This window comes from Egretta garzetta, unplaced genomic scaffold, assembly GCF_000687185.1.
Source record: "Egretta garzetta isolate BGI_Z169 unplaced genomic scaffold, ASM68718v1 scaffold430, whole genome shotgun sequence".
Lineage (NCBI taxonomy): Eukaryota > Metazoa > Chordata > Aves > Pelecaniformes > Ardeidae > Egretta > Egretta garzetta.
The window spans coordinates 640,262-657,426 of record NW_009258267.1 but is presented as its reverse complement, the minus strand read 5'-3'; the positions used below and the strand labels follow the sequence as shown (position 1 = coordinate 657,426).

The 17,165-nt window shown below is 39.1% G+C and overlaps 1 protein-coding gene across 2 annotated transcripts; it reads right to left on the bottom strand.

Annotated features, from left to right (window-relative positions):
• Positions 1–1,217: 1,217 nt before the first annotated feature.
• Positions 1,218–16,400, bottom strand: AKIRIN2 (akirin 2). 2 transcript variants are annotated; one of them, XM_035903900.1, is made up of 5 exons: positions 16,226–16,400; positions 6,500–6,643; positions 5,764–5,913; positions 1,900–1,971; positions 1,218–1,579 (listed from the first exon to the last, which is right to left on the bottom strand). In XM_035903900.1, exons 1-5 carry the CDS (start codon positions 16,383–16,385, stop codon positions 1,569–1,571), a joined length of 537 nt encoding a protein of 178 aa, XP_035759793.1. In that variant the 5' UTR covers positions 16,386–16,400; the 3' UTR covers positions 1,218–1,568. The 2 variants fall into 2 exon arrangements, with proteins under 2 accessions (XP_035759793.1, XP_035759799.1); XM_035903906.1 differs by having other exon boundaries at positions 5,764–5,898.
• Positions 16,401–17,165: the final 765 nt, after the last annotated feature.

Below are 17,165 nucleotides of genomic sequence, written 5' to 3'. Positions count from 1 at the left end.
AAAACCCTGAAACTGTGGTGATGTGCCCAATTCTGAATCTGATCTCACTACTAAGTGAATAAAAGATCACTAAGAACTAGAGCTCATCACATGGCTTCTCTGAAATCATAAGCATCAAGCATAAGCCAATTAATGTGTCTATCCACCAGCTGAAGTTTCAACTACATTTCAACTAAAACTCTGGTTAATTTGAAATGGTACAACGATGCATTGCACAACAGACTTAACCGCAAGCTGATAGCAAGTTAGAGAAGACAACAGTTTATAATCAGAGGATTACTTTGAAACGACTTTAAAGTCCCCAAAGCAGGTAAGCCAAGTCATCTGGTGAGCAATACTTCTACCCCACAGCACACAGATCTGGACTTGCCTTGTAGTAACTTTTCCGTAATCCACACTGAGGCTCAGAATTGCGCAGCCAGCAGCAGCCAGCACTGATACAGCAGCCTGGAAACAGCTCAATGCATCCATCAACAAACTCCTTGACCCTGATCACAAAGATTACACACCTTTAGCTTTTCCAAAACCTAGGTAGTTCCAGCTTGTGGTGCAAGCGCCCGCTCTATCTTATGAACTGATTTCCTTTGATGTGTCATTTAAATCTGAAGGAAGATGAGCACAGCTGTTTGAGTCAGCTGCAGCAAGTTAAATCAACAGTTTCTTGTCAGTTCTGTAACAAACATGCTTCCACAACAGGGAACAACACAGCCAACCTAAGGAAGGTTTCTTCGCCTCTGAAGAATTACCTGAGATTTTTCATCCACCTCCTTTCTCCTGATCTAAAATTCTGACCCATCTGCTATTGCTTGTAAATACAAGTTTTCATTTAAACACTCAGATTTAAGTTTATTCATACACCGCAAAAGTTCCACCTGTGTATTAAAAACAAACAGATTAGAAGTAAATGTTTTATTCTTCCAACTAAATTCCAGTACTACAAGGGCAGTAAAACAATGATACACTGAAAAATTGCAGCAATAAACATTTGTTAAAGACTGATAGAATAAATAAAAACTACAAAAAATGAGAAATCATATAAACCCATTCTTAACCCCCAAAAAAGTCATGGAATACAGAAATGCCCTCCTTCACTATTTCACAGGCAGTACTGTGGGCTATTTGCTTAAAATTGTCCTGGGATTACATTCTAACTTAACTGTGATTACAGCTTTGTTGTAGTGCACAGTTATGAAAACCACACTAACTTCAGTCAGAAGTGTCATTCTACATTTTTATTTACACAACCAGTGAAGGGCAACTTCTAGAACACCAGCTTTAATCCTTTACTTTTTCAAACTTATTAACATAAGAAGCCAAATTGTAATGATACAGCAAATGAGGCCACTGGTATTATTACAGGTAGCAAAGGTCCACATCCAGGTGGTACTGACATCAGGGAGCACTCCAAAACCAGTTGCTGCATAAGAGTGGTTGCCACTGACAAAAGCTTGAAATAACCTGTGTTCACAGGGGGAAAAAAATATGGCATTGCTGCAAGTCTTTACTGGGACAGCTTGCAACAATAAAACAGGGTGTATAGGGCAGCCCACATATGCAGAAAGTGTGATTCATGAAACGTCTGGAAAGAGAAAAAAAGAACAAAGAGTTAAAGATGGAGTTAACGAATGCCACCTCTATCACAACCCTGTTATGGCAATATCACAACTTGCTTCAAAAATAAGAAAAACCCAGTGTGTTGTGGGAGACAGGTTTAGATGTTTTAAACAAAAGCTGTACTTTATCTCACACCTTCCTTTCGGCCTCTGTCTTCCATATTACCAATTTAAAGTATTTTAACTTGCGGCCTAGCTGAACCTTAACAACAAACAATGGCCACTTAAATTATTGAGCATTCAGTAATTCAATGCTGCTATAGGAACCAGAAGAAACGATACTCACAACTGGCAGGCTGTTCTCCATATCGTCGCATGATTTGATCATGCGTGAACTTCACAAACGCGTCATATTGTTCTGCAAGCATGAAGCATTAGAAGTGTGAGTATATTAAGTTTAACTCAAGCTGAAAAATATTCAAGGCTACTTTTTTATACATACAGATCATATAAATTAAACACGCATCCACTAACAGTAGTTTTAAGTGACTTTATACAGTTCATAGCTGCCATTTCCTTTTCATCCCCAAGAACAACAATGCAGCACGTCCCCTTAATTAAAAGACTTTCCCTTACAAACTTCTGTAACAGGAAAGACAGTAATATGCTCAAAGAGAATTATACTGCATATACACAAAGACCTCAATATACCTAACACCTGGCTAAGCGTCAGATACTGTATTTTGAAGTAATCAAGCGTGCCCATTTCACAGATCCATAACAGGGGCAGAGTAGTTAAGCAAACGTGGCACCAGGGTCAGCGCTAGGGTTGGAAACGTAACTTCTCTCTGCTCCTACCACCATCAGATGTAAGAAAATTAATTTAATGAAATGGAAATACAGAAGTACAGGAAAGGGACTGGCTACGGAGTTAAAATTATTTTTGGTGACCACCAGAAAATCAAAAGCAAATGACAAACCAAAAGGATGAAATGCTAAGTGACTAACACCTGACTAATTCCAATCACAAAACCAGCCACAACAGGAGACATATAGTTGACTGTGGACTTCATGAGAACAGCTACTGGGTAATCTGAAATGAAATTTAGATACCAAATGTATTAATTTTGCTTTGAACTAAGCACTCTTATTTCCCAGAAAGGTTATTCCTTCTATACACACATACATACAAATACATTCGCAATATTTTGCTCAGTTTTAATATTGCACTCATCAGCAGGATATCACCTTTCAGAATTAGGAAATTGAACAAGGAGAGTAATATCTACCAGATGCCGCTCCTCTCCATTCCCCTTCCTCCCTTGTGGAAAAATACATGTGCAGCAATGTGGGGTGTTCTGAGAAAAGGGCAAGGTCAAAGAAGGCAATCTTCAACCAAAAATGCAGTTAGATTTGTAGTGGTTCCTAGTCCCACAGGTTTGCCCCATTAAAGTCCCCATCCTCTTGCAGGGATGAGCTTCACCTTTGAAGTAAACAGGGTATCAGTAATCAGAGCAAGTAGTGCAGCAGCAGCCCAAAGTACGGACCTGACCCAGTGCTCTAAGGACATTTGTCCCTGACTGAAGGGGCCCCGGGTCACGGCAGCCAGTTCCCCTCTGCCCACAAGCAGGACCTCTGTTTCACTGCAGTTCTGACTGATGGCTTTTCAGCAGCCATGCAAGGATCTTAGCCAAACAACAAAATAACACAAAGAGCAGATTGAAGGATCTGTTGCCCAGAAACCATTTCCAAAAATAACAGCAACTAGAACTTTTCCTAAAGGTATGTATTAAAGGCCAGAAACCAGCTTGCAAGCTTTCTTCTTTAAAGGTTTAAGTCACACAGCTGCTTTCTAGCATCGTCTTTGTTAAAATTATGGCTTTGGAAGTTTAAAGAATCCACAGTTACCAAAAATCCCCTTTCTTCTGGCATTCAGACTGGGAAAGTTAAGCAATCCAAAGGTAAGAGGCAACCTACAGAGAACTGTTGGAAAATTTAAGCGAACACTTTTAAAGATACTTAACCCACTGGCATCCCGTATCATGTATGCTCCAAGTATCTATTTTAAGTCAACAAAAGGTGGCTAAATGCCACGAATACACATATGACTGCTATACTCTATGACTTCACCTTTAGTATAAAAAGCTGTTTTTCACAAACAGATTCTAGAAAACCTTTCAAACTAGTTTCCCCTAGCCCCCTACACTCCTGCTCTGGTTTTAAAATCAGCAAAGGATCTTGCAAACCCAAGTTTACGCTAACACAGCGGTTTCAGGTAACAGAGGCAGGAGGGGAAATCGGGTCATTACAGTGATCTGAGTTTTCCATTTATCAAATGCTCACTCTGCATGAAAGGCAACTTTGCTCACAAAGAACACGGGAGAGGAAAAAAAAGGCAGTATCTGGCTAACTACCTACAAGAAAACTGTGATTCAGGAAGGAATGAGGAAAATACCCTGAGATCCAAACGTTTAGTTAAGTCATTTGAAAGAAGCAATTCAACTGAGCTTTATTACAGAATTTCCAGTTACATTTCCATTGACCACTGGTTTGTAAGAATGAGTATCACCTTACTGTACATCATTTAGGAAAAGATATAATTGATCTGTCAGCAGAAAAACATAACTGGCCTTTTATGTAAGGAATTTCTAATTTCTTTTGGCTCTCTTTCTAAATTCCCAAATAATGCTGAAAATTTATTATCGGCTTGATATATGGGATGCAGTAACATGATCTTTCTAATAGCTCTTTTGGTGATCACCATCATAAGAACAAGTAAACCTAACTCATCTCACTGTAAACCACAACCCTCCGAACAGAAGCCATCCGCCTTCCCTTTCCAAAACCAAAAATGTTCCTTTTGGGACTGACAGATGTAGCACATGTAAGATACTTGCCAGAGGGGTTCCTGCTGTAAAGAACTACAAGTCTGTACTCAGAAAGGGTCTGGAACAAATGTAAATATATCTGATCTTCAAATGGTTATTATTATCACTGCTAACTGAAATGCCTTTAAGAGAATGCAAGAAATGACCCAATTCCTAACATACATAAATTAGAAGAAAAAAAGCTCTACAGAGCCCTAATTGATCCGTCTGAAGCAGGTTAAAAATAAAAATGCAGAAATGGAATGTTAGGCCCAGAGCAACAGAAGCATTTAAGGCTCTAGCTATAGCTGTAAATAGATGTAGATTTAAGAGGGACTTAGAACCGTAGTAATTTCTTACATAGCAATGGCAGATCACCAAGCACAGAACACGAACAGAGGCTCGGGTGCAGAGACAACACTGTCACAGGCAACCCACAAGCCTGACACAAGTCTGGTGACTTTTGCCATGGGCATGCCTGTAGAAGGTTTTATTCCCACACCTGAAGAGATCTGCAAACTTTAATGCCGATGTATTTTCAGGTGGGAAGCAGAACAGCCATGGGTATTCAAAAGCAGGTTTGCTGCCAAAGAGTGCACTCAGAGGTTCATTATCATCACGCTAAATATTACATTAGTCACTGAATCATACTGTGAAGGCACCTACCTCTGAATGCAACAGAATTTAGGTACTCAAATGCTAGCAAGATACTTAGAAGTAGAGAACTTCAACAACTGAAGGTCGTATTTACAATACAGACATTAACATGATCCTCATGAAAAGGTAAATTGGCATCAGGTGCCAAAAATATCAGCCAAATGACATGAAATACAACAATTCAACACAGAACATCAGAAATGCAGCTAAACTACTGACACTCAGGCCAATACCAAATACTGCTGGCAGCAGCGTAATGGTAAGTACTGGGAAGAGAAAGGGAAATCTTAGGTACTGTCATCTTGCCAAATTCCAGAAAAAGGAATTCAGTTCCCAAGCAGTAAAAAAACCCCAGTCCTTCACAAAGAGCTCTTAAGCCAGTAGAATAGAAAGTCTTTCTGGCAAAAAAATGAGGAGGAAATGATCAATTCAAACACGATAGCAAGAGAAAGTTCTATCTGAAATAAAACCACTGTTTCCATTGATTAGTAATACCCAGGAGTCATAGTTTCTATCCAAGGCAGCACAGAAGAAAAAACCCTATCAAAGAGACTACACAATTTTTTCTGTCCTGTACGCAATCTCATTCCTTAATCAAATTAGGTCAGAAAAAACAGCGTAACACAAAGATGAAAGTTTTAACCTTTCAAACTCATCCTAACACATTCCTTTGAACTATAATATACCTGCAAGTTTTGTGGTCAAAATTTCTTCATACTCTTCACGGATTTTCTCTTCACGTTCTTTCAGCAAACGTTCACAGATCATTCCAACTTGTCTGAGAGTAAACAGGGGCTGTTCTTTTTTCAACGGTGATGATGCTGCAGATGAAGTACCTAAGATTAAATATTTGGGCACACCAATTTACACTTAACAAGTAGTTCAGATCCATTTTTATAAACAGTTTTCTTCACATCTTTTACATTAGAGGGACTTTACAGAATATTTGGAGAAGTCTTTCTCTGCCATTTGGACACTTGTAATTACTATCACAGTAAAATTGGACATTCAAAAAGATGACATCTACCATGGACAATACACACAGGTATCAAAACACCAAGAGTGTTACACAAACACTGTGAACACCATTTATGTGGCAGTTGCCATTTACAAATTTAAGCTTCTATTTTATGTAAAAGTTACAGCACAGTGTATTTTTGCAAAGACAGCTGCTTTGCAAAAGCCTACTCCAGTATCAGTGGCAGGGTATGCAGGATGGTCTCTTGAAAACAACGCAAACTTTGTGTCCTACTGATTCTTTAAATGAGAAGCTACAATCTTCCAGATCAATGCTAGTCTTGCCAAAAAAAGCTAGAGTAACTGCTGAGAAGATGCCATAAACCACTGGATAACTACGGAAAATTATTTACGTAAACAGAGTCTAAGAACACATAGCAGAATTACACAGAATTTTCTGGGTACCTGGCAAAGCTGGTCCAGTAAGGAGAAATGCATGTGGCTGTGCATCAGTAGAACAACAAGGATCTGTCTGCTGGAAGCTATTTTCTAAGTGTCTCCTCTTCTGCATGCGTTTGTACTCCTGTTTTATGTTGTACAGAATTTGTTCTAAAAGAAAAGCAGTAAGAAAATTCAGTCTAAAATAATTACATTTCAGTACTTCATTTCCACTCCAACACCAAACACTGTAGATAATTAACAGCTAGACTCTTAGAACATGGCCTGCAAAAACCAGCATGGTTTACCTAAGACACATACAATTAAACTAAGTAAAAGGAAGGTAACTCCAGACTCTTTTCACGAGGAGAACACTAGCAAAAAGTTAAGGTCAGGTATTGGTGCTAGAGTACTGCTAACAAAAATAAACAGTGTGAAGTTAAAATTTAGGAACTATCAACTATACATGTATAAAAAATAGGCTACAGAACTTCTACTGGTATTCATCATCTTCCCTTCATACACTGCATTTGCAGTCACCTTTCTCCCCCAGACAGCATTTATTATTCATAGTTGGGATAACAAAAGACTCCAGAATAAAACATATACATGAAATGCCATTCCTCTCTGTATAGTTACTGGCACATAGGCAAAGTGGAGAGGTAAACACAATTTAGACAGAATATGCATAGAACTACTGCTTAAAATTTCAAAGAATTCAAAACTGACAGACAAAATACAAAAGCCTTCCACATTTTTGACAGCCTCAGATCTAGTCAAATAAACAGAATGGATGGATCGATAGTTCCTTTTAAAGGAATATGGCAATATGTAGCTCAGAATTTGATGGCACTGAATAAAATACAGCAAGCACTTTTAATAATCTTACCTCCACTGTAGAATTACAAGGAAAAAAAATAACCCTTGCAATAAAACTATCAATCCTGTGTGCCTTCTCTCTGAAATTCCATGTACCAAAAGGCTCTCTGGTACATCAGTGCCCTAACTGCATATCCTCTGGCAATGTAAAATATATTAAAAAAAAAAAAAAAAAAGCCATTTTTTTACAGGAGGCTTTCACACAAAGAGACTTCTAAAGACACTTTATGAGAATTCTTACTTTCCAATGCTTGAATACATTTTTAAAAAATTGCCTACAGTATCATCTTCCACTGAGACTTCTACACTTTTGGCAAAGACAGCTTTCCAAAACTCAGATACGTACAAATCAATGGTATTGTGTCAGAGTTGCAAAGAACTCCACTCACTCAGTACCTTCCCACTTCTGTTTGGCACGTTGCCAGTACAATACCATGAAGACTTCTCAACTAATTTTCAGGTTTGTAAACAGTACACTATGGAGGTTCCTTATTTGAACATTTTCTAGTAAGCAACCACGTGAAGCAAGCAACTTTAGCTACCAGCTTATTCAGTCAGTGGCTGAAGCCTACACTAGACCAAGCAGAAGCAAACATTCACCAATTCCAAGTTCAGAGGTTTAACTACTACAGTGGTTCTTCAATTCCATGAGCCAGTCTGGAGGCTTCCAACTTGTAAAGAGAGGGAACTGTTTCCAGTCAACAGGAATACCAGCATTTTCAGCAAAGGAGCTTCTTGTTTGGATTTTGCCCACTGATGAAGGCCTTGCAGTTTACACCTTTTCAGTCCCATGCCTACAGTGCTTGTACAATTTTTAGCTCCCTAAAAGGGGATCAACAACTTGGTTCAAAGCAGCAGCAAATGCAGTAGACATAATAAACAAGCACAGTAGGGAAATGAAGAGAAGGAAACTATGAGAAAGTGGGGAAAAAAGTACTCAAGGGTGACTGGAGGATTCATATTTTTTGTAGGACAAGATACATGCTACTCTCCAGCATGGTACAGAAATACATAAATCAGGTTAAATCAAGACACAGTCAGGCTTCCAAAATTAAATAGAATCCCATGTAGAATTTGTCACGTGCATACACACTGCATCAGTCGGAGAATGGCCCTGCAACATTTTTACTCAGTGTGACAGTGGTAAGACAATACTTTTCCTCAGAATCAAGTGCTGTTCTAGCTGAAGTGATACTGCATAATTTTGAGTGGGAACCAAATTAGCTCATAAGATAACATCTGTCCTGAAGCATGTCTACACCATGAGAAACGTGACTGCAAACATTCACACTGTATTTACATTAACTGAAGAATGTTAACAGATCACGTGCATCCTTCACTACGACTACTTCGTCTTGGGCATACTTTACAAATTCCGTATGAGCTGCAAAAGCATCAGCCAAATTTTGTGTGTAACAGTTTTGATAAAAACCTTCTCTACAGCTCTCCCTTAGATTATTTTTTTCGCAGAAACATTCTCAAGCCACATTGACCACCAAAATAATGAGGGGGGGAAGAAAAAAACCTAAACAGACTCTGGCCAATGGATAAAACTCCAAGAGTTAAAACAACAGTCATCAGCCAGGTTTCCTCCAGCCCTAACCACCCCTGCAAATTACACAGGGAATAATTCATAGAAAACGTTAAAACACCAGCCAGAATAGAAGGAGCAAAAGCAACATATGGGGGGGGGAGGGAACACAACAGGGAGGGGAGGTAGAGAAATCGGGTACTGACTTTGGGAAAACAGTAACAGCTGGGGTAGAAAATTAAGATCTGTGCACCAAGGATACATTATTCTATTATATTGAATTGTGGACACAGAATTCTCCATGATAGTACATTAATTTCATCTACTTCTAATTTGGCAACACTTTTTAACTTGCCATCTTCAAATCTTGCTCTGAAAATCAAAAGTCTCAAGGAACGCCACTGACGATACACTGGGAGATCCCCTTCCTGACAAAACCACTTTGACAGTTTGCATTACTGTAACTTCAAGTAAAGGTATAATACTAAACAAAGTGGGATGGAGGAAGGGACTATTTAAACATGCCAATACAGTCTACATTGTAAACAGGAGAAAAAAGTCTGAAACCTGAAGTCCTGACTCAATACTTGTTGAACATGTACATAACCTGGTTTGATAAACGGTATTCCTCTATTTAGTCTAACTTAGGAGATTTAAGGCACTATTGCTCGACACAGAGAAGTGGACTACAAGCTCTACTCAGTACCGTGCTGCTAGCAGGCATGAAAATGACTCATCTCATACTTCCCAATCTCCACCTTTTGTAAAATGGAGATTAATCATCAAGAAACACAAGTTTAACACAGCGTCGAACTGTTCAGTGACTTCTCACGTGAATGATCAGACTAGTAATGCTTCCAATTAAACAGGCACATTTTTGCAGCAGCAAAGACTGAGTAGACATTTTTATTAACATACAGTGGCATAAAATCTATGCCTTTAAACAATACTTCCCTATGAAGTGAAATGTAAGCTTGCAAATATTTATGACTGATTTCAAATGAAAACCTGAATGCCAAATAGAATTTTTTTTTAACAATCTAGGAGAGTAAGAAAAGTTGTTTAAATGCAGAGTTCCTTCTGGCATTTGCAGTTTTGCTTAGTAAATCCACAAAAATGTGTCTGATGAACAAACATACTCTGTTCAAAACAGTTTTTATAGCATCTCGGCACTTGAAAGAAACCATGAAATATTAAGGCAGGGCAAACCAGACAACTTCTAAACAACATCTATACTGCAGGCATCTAACTGTAAAGCCCTTTAAAACTCTGGTCCAGTTAAACAAAGCTTAAGAGTTAGCAGATGTCATTCTCCAACCTAATTTTGACTCCAGAAAATCTTTCTGCCTTTTTAAGTTCAGTTTCTTAACTTCCTTCACTTCCAGTTAGCTCTGACTATTCTCTCTGCAGCTGGCAACAGAATTAAAATGTGTGTTTAAATGGTGTCAAACGCAGGACAGGTTTTCTTGTGTTCCTCAATATGGAGGCCCAAATTGTCTTTTTCAACAATGACAGGCATTTTAATTAACAAATTATTTCTTATATAAAAATTTAGAATCTGAAAGTGCACTCATTGAAGAAAACCTAATCTAAGTGAGCTTTCCTGAAACCATAAAACCAAAGTGAGAACTTGAATCATATATTAGAACTCATCAGATATTTTAAATAAAGATTTGCATCCATCTTATATGTGCTGAAGTTCAAATCAGACATTGTACATCAGGCAATGATTTCACTTGGGAGATGACAAGAGGAATATATTTAATATGATCAAGCATACATCACTGTGGCCTATCCTCAGTTTCTTTCTAAATTTCTTTCCAAATTTCACTTTATCCCCTGTGCTCAGTGTTTCCTACTGGTTAGAGGTACCTCTGAAGGCACAGGGCTAGCTAAAAGGAAACACCAGGCAGAGGTGCTGAAAGTGAAAGTTAGGCCTGCTGAATCTAGGGTAGCAGCAAGAAAAAGCCACACTGCTAACACACCGAGATGAATTAGTACTTCATAAATGACATTTCAAATTCAAGATGACTACAAATCCCAGCCAGTTAGGCAAGACTGTATTATATGACCCCTTCTCCTCCTTCAGGTTCAAGGCTAAGATAAAGAATGACACACGAAGTTTGCTACAGTCTCACCATGATCACTAAAGGCATAGGAGATTCAGTTAAATACACCTGAACATAACAAAATGCACAGATACTCTGTTTTTTTCCAGAGTTCTGTGTAATAAGAGCATAAGGTTGAGTATATATGTTCATGAAATACTGCATTAAGATGAAGGACCGCATTCACACCAGTCGTCTTTCAGAATTTGAGGTATGATTCAGGGAACCAAAATATCACGTTTCAGCTGCTTTCACACCCAATGAAGACTGAAAGAAACATGAAGGGGGCAGTTCAGAATTCAAGTTTGACATCTGAAATATGATCCGTCACACAAATGGATTACAAAACCAAATACTCATTTCCAAGGAGTGATGCCTTCTTACTTCCTTTAATTCATGATAAAAAGGCAAGGTGCTCTTTTTAAAAGTTCTGCCATCTAATTACTTCATCCTGACCTGTAATTACCTAGAAATTATGCACAAGGGAAACAGCAGTTCAACTTGAAAAGGTAACAAGGCAAACAATTATTTTCTCCATTTTAATAACCGCTTATCAACTATGAAGGTGCTGATTGTTTCCCCAAAGGATTTTTTTTTCTTCTGTTTTTTTTGGGGGGGGAGTTGATTCCTAAACTAGCAATCTCCCATCGCAGTTCCTGGCTTCTCTCATTTAGCTGAAAGAAACTTTGGCAAAACACGTAGGAAGGTGACTCAATAGGCTGAAATCAGAGTAGCAGTTTTCCTGGCCCGAAATGGAACCTAAAGCTCAGGTTTCAGCTTGCAATGTCACCATTCAACATATGCATTCAAACCTGAACCATGCCCAAGATTTCTTCTAAAGTGAATCAATCAAACGCTATCCTGATGTCAGCAGCATACATCCTCAGGGATTTCAGCTCCTGTTAAAGCAAAACTGCTTTGCTGTCCTAGTTCAAATTTATAACATTTCCATTAGGCCATCATCCTTATTCAACATTTAGTTGATGCTACCACATTCCTAGTTTTGGCCTCCCCACCAGACTACTGACACACAACATTAATTTTAAGAAGCTAGCTTCCCCTAAGGGCAGCACTGCAACACAGCAATGGGTAACAGCATTCTCCACTTTTTGTATTTACTTAACCAGGGAATCCACAGGCACAGCCAGAAATTAGAACAATCCAGGTATTCCTCTTACTCTCCGCTTTGGTCATAGACATCAACCACTCCAGTTACAGTTTCTTAATTAGGCATGGTCTGCGAGACTTCAGTGATAGAATGTATACTTTTGGAAATCACTCTCACCTCGGAGGAGCACGCTCTATGCACCAGAGAGAACACTGGTAATGGGTATGCACTGACACTTCACAGCCAGCGTCTATAGCTACGGAATGGACAGAAGCAGCTCGCAATGGGCTCTGTGGCACAGAGCTGGCCAACCTCATGAGATTGAATTACTCAAGGTCTCAGGCTGACGAAAGTTCTGGTTCTCCCACAACAAGTCGGATGCTCACATATGCATTAGCTCATTCTGCAAATGTGTTATTTCAGGAAATCCCAGTTCTCCTGATCAAGGGGTTGAGGAATGAAAAATAAATCAAGTAATGCAAAATGTATTAGACACAGCAATTAGATCTTTCTCTTCATATAAAAAACGTCACACTGCATTTATCAGACTTGCCACTGAAACAAAAAACTGCTTCAACATTTTATGACATCTACGACCAAGGGTATTTAACATTTATAGTCACCACAGGCATCTATATAGAAATTTCTCATACAAATTCAATTATCAAGTCCAGATGCAGCCATTATGTGCTTTTTCTTTTTAAGAGGTGGGAATGTTTTGTTTTTCGAAATCCTAATGATTTCTGCAATACTGGAGCACAATGAGAAACTTGGCATCTCGCCAAGATAATTTAGCAATAAATAAACATGCAGATAAATGTTAACGAAACAGAAATTAAGCAGAAAGAGATGCAGCACTACAAATACGTCACATTCCAAAGCCACTAGATCTGTTCATTTAAAAGCCAAACCTGTACTTGGCCACTGTCTGACCAGGTTTCAGACAGAAGTAGTTAAGTTTGCTCAAGAAGGCAACTGAAAGGTCATAGGAGGACAAGCCTATAGGCGAGACTAACAGTTCTTCCTATTTAAAAAGGTCAAACTAATTTTCTTGCATTAAATTTGAAAAATTGTGTTAATTAGATCCATTTTTTCCAGATTATTCTGTGAAAGAAAAAGGTATACATTAAAGACAAATTTATCTACCTTGTTTGTAAAGAGTCCTTCACAAAAGAGGGACTCTTAGAACCAACTCCATTTGCCATCTTTAATAGGGACTTCTGCCATACAACTGCCATTAGAGCAGCAAATACCAATTATGCATACTCATTACTAAAATACTGCATAAATTCAGTATTTTCCGTATTTCATCAAATGTTTGACATTATCTCTGCTTGGATTTCAACCCATGACCTGAGTTGAAGGACTGTTCTCAATAACCCCACCCACTACAATTTTGGGTTTGCAACATCAGTTAGTTGCTGGGGAAGTGTTGAGGCAGATGAATGTGGCAGATGGAGGAAAAATTGCGTGTGCAGATGCAAAACTGTGTGGATTTTAAGCGATTTCACAAACTGTTTTTAAATACAACAATTTTTTTATTCTACAAAGTTCTAGTTCCAAGTTAACCTCTCCTTGGGTGAGGAGCAGGGATGAAGGTACAACCTCAGTTTGTCTTCTCAGTTACTATATATCACAAATTAGGAGATTTAAATCCCTAAGGTCAACCTTGTCTCTCCCTCCTCCATTTCTTTGTACTGCATTTCCTGCTGTAGCTTCAGTCTCAGAAATATCCAGACGTGCAGGCTTTCTAACACTGACCTGCCTTTGAATTAAAAAACAACTTACATGTAGTTTATTTTTTGTTTCCTCTCCCCCACCCCCCACCCAACATAATCTATCACCAGGGTAAAACTGCAAATAATGGTTCTAAAACATCCAGCAGAGAACAGGAAAAAAAATAAAATCCTGACACTGCTTCCTCCCTCCAGAATTCATTTAACAGCTTTGAAACTTTGGGCATCAGAGGAACCCAAACATGTACAATGCATTATGCACAGGCATCCAGACCCAAGTGCAGTTGTTCTGGGCAAACAGAACAGTCTCATTTATAGCTGGAACTCACATGGAAGTAAAACTCATCTGTAGTATTCAAGCAGTAGAAAACTTCTTAGAGGAGCCACTCTTTCAAAACTGAACCCATCTTATGACAAGCAGATCTGTTCTGCACCACTTATAGTGAACACAGCTTTAAAACATAATTCTAGATGCAAACAATGGTATCCAAAACCCAGCAGACATACTCAGAGCATGCTCAAACCAGTAAGCACAATTCCACGGAAAGTATAGACAGTAAAGCCACAATTACAGTTTGGCTGCCAAATTCACAGAGAAACTGGAAGTGACCTAACAGCTGTTCAAATAACCACAAAATATTAAAACACTCTGGTGAGAGATAAATTTCATCTTGAATAAGCCTACCCTCTCTCAAGCAGACATATCGTTTATTTGTCTATGACCACTCTATAAAGACAGCTGTTTTCTCATCTGACTACCACACTGTATTCTTAATTCTCAACACCCCCCCTCAATCAATCCATATTCTGCTTACAGAGAATTCATTTTTTAAATGATTAACCATGTGGTGAGAAGTTCTGGTGCTGATATAGTCTCTGCTGGGTGAAGTTAAACACTACCAGGACAGAGTATCAGGTAGAAGAAAAATGCTTAAGCGTGAACTTTAAAATAAAGTATCAGCATCAGGTTTTATGTCCAGAGCTCTGATTTCATATGACCATTAATTTCCATTAAACAAAATTCAGACAGACACTTTTTAAGTGCTGGAAACCTAAGCATTACAGTAACCCGCTGAGAGAACCGTTAAGTCAACTGAATTCTGGCTATTGTTACTAAATTTCCCAATATAAAAACTGAACAAAACGGTGACTCAGTTGGGAACGCTTTTAAAGTCAGACTGGAATTCTTTTCACACACAGGGCAAGATTTATCTGACCCAAATGTAGACATCTACATCAGAAACGGTCATGAAAATTAATTTTACAGTCAGTGGAAAGCAATACATATTTCTACAGCATCCTTTGCTTCATCCTAAGTCAGAATAAACCATCTGTTTCTTCCAACTATCAAGAAAACCACAAATTATTAGGTCAGGTGTAAATTTACAAAATTAGATCAGATGAATCCCACACAGTCTTTCAAGTGACCCCTTTAAAATGATAAGCTCTACGTTGTTCGCTGATGGTCAAAATGAAATATACACAATGTCATACCCCTAAATTCAACTGAAAGCAAAAACTAAGCAAGCTGTCTAACAGTCACAGTTGCACTAGCACTGGATAAACATTTTTCTCTTGTAACAGAAACCGCAGAGGGAGCTTTTAAGCAAAACCCGTGTAAATGCACACAATTTAGAAATGCTTCAAGTTTTGCCCAAGAGCATTCAAGTGCTCTAAGAGACATTTTGATGACCTGTCCTTCACTTTTCATACAAATGGCTTACAGATCTGTCAGTACTGAATCACCTTTTCACATGGATTACCACCTGCACTTCTGATATTCTCAAGAGAAGACGAAGCCTGTATTTGCTCAAGTTCAGCAAGATTTTAGTTTTTAAGAGCTTCAGAATCATTAAGATAGGAGTTTAGGTATTACCTCAAATACTGCTGTAGGTTTTCTCTACTGAAACCTTTATTGATTTGTCTCCTTTCAGCAATACACATCGACTGGCCAGACAATATTTACATTAAATATTCATAACCTAAGCTCTCCAAATCCCGAAGAAACAAGCCAAAATAAATCCTCGCAATGAAGCAAAACCTATCTTCTAAAAAAAAAAATAATCAAATTAATTCTGATTGTAAACATCTATCTCCAAGCATATGTAATGCCTCACTGTACCAGGGAGTGCCATCCATCACAACTCTCATCCCAGACCGCTGACTCATTCAAGATCTTTTCCTAGAGGTGCAAAAAAAATCAAGGCGCTGATGCCAAGTGTAAGTACTCTGTATGCTGTTGATATATTTCCTCCATGGCATTTTTTTTTTATTTGATTAAAACCTGTGAAAATACATATTCTACTGTACAGTTTTCAGAACTAAGACTACTGAAATGAGGCACTGTCCTACATGGAGGAGATGGCAATTTGAAAACACATTCAAACTTACTGCTTGGTAATACCAGTGGTAATCTGGGCCAACTTCTGTATAAAAGGGAGTACCAAACGCAACAGCAGAAGGAATTCAGCTGCAACAACTGCAGAGGGCTTTTTTTTTTTCCCTGCACACAAAGGACACAGATCCATACCTCAGCGCTACAGCCACTCATGGCTGCGAGCTTAACCGTCTAAGTGCATTACTGGAAGCATTAGACTAGACTAACCGTAGTGAGGGCCAATCAATCCCGCCTGCCCAGCCAAGACTCATTCCTTTCTTCTCTCCCTCCTCGCCGGTAAAACCGAACTGGGGTGATTTTTAATTGACAACAAATACACAAGCAAACCTGGAGCTTTTAGGGCCACCGCTTGACCCATCTCGCACGTTAAGAATGTAAAAGGGCTTCGTTCTCACCCGCCGAGAGGAGAAGACTTTATCTGCCCTAAAGGCAACTCTCGCCCTCGCACACAATCGCTTTCACCCAGACCCATCCCCCGGCCCCCCAGCCACTCATGGCTGCGAGCTTAACCGTCTAAGTGCATTACTGGAAGCTACCCATTAGACTAACCGTAGTGAGGGCCAATCAATCCCGCCTGCCCAGCCAAGACTCATTCCTTTCTTCTCTCCCTCCTCGCCGGTAAAACCGAACTGGGGTGATTTTTAATTGACAACAAATACACAAGCAAACCTGGAGCTTTTAGGGCCACCGCTTGACCCATCTCGCACGTTAAGAATGTAAAAGGGCTTCGTTCTCACCCGCCGAGAGGAGAAGACTTTATCTGCCCTAAAGGCAACTCTCGCCCTCGCACACAATCGCTTTCACCGCTGGGTTTTCCTACGAAACTTTAAGGATGCCACAGAATGGGTCACCCGGGACGGTGGCACGCATTAAGGGCCTGGAAGCGGAATTACCCCTTTGTTTTAATCTGCTTTTGCCTTTTCCCACTGGCGT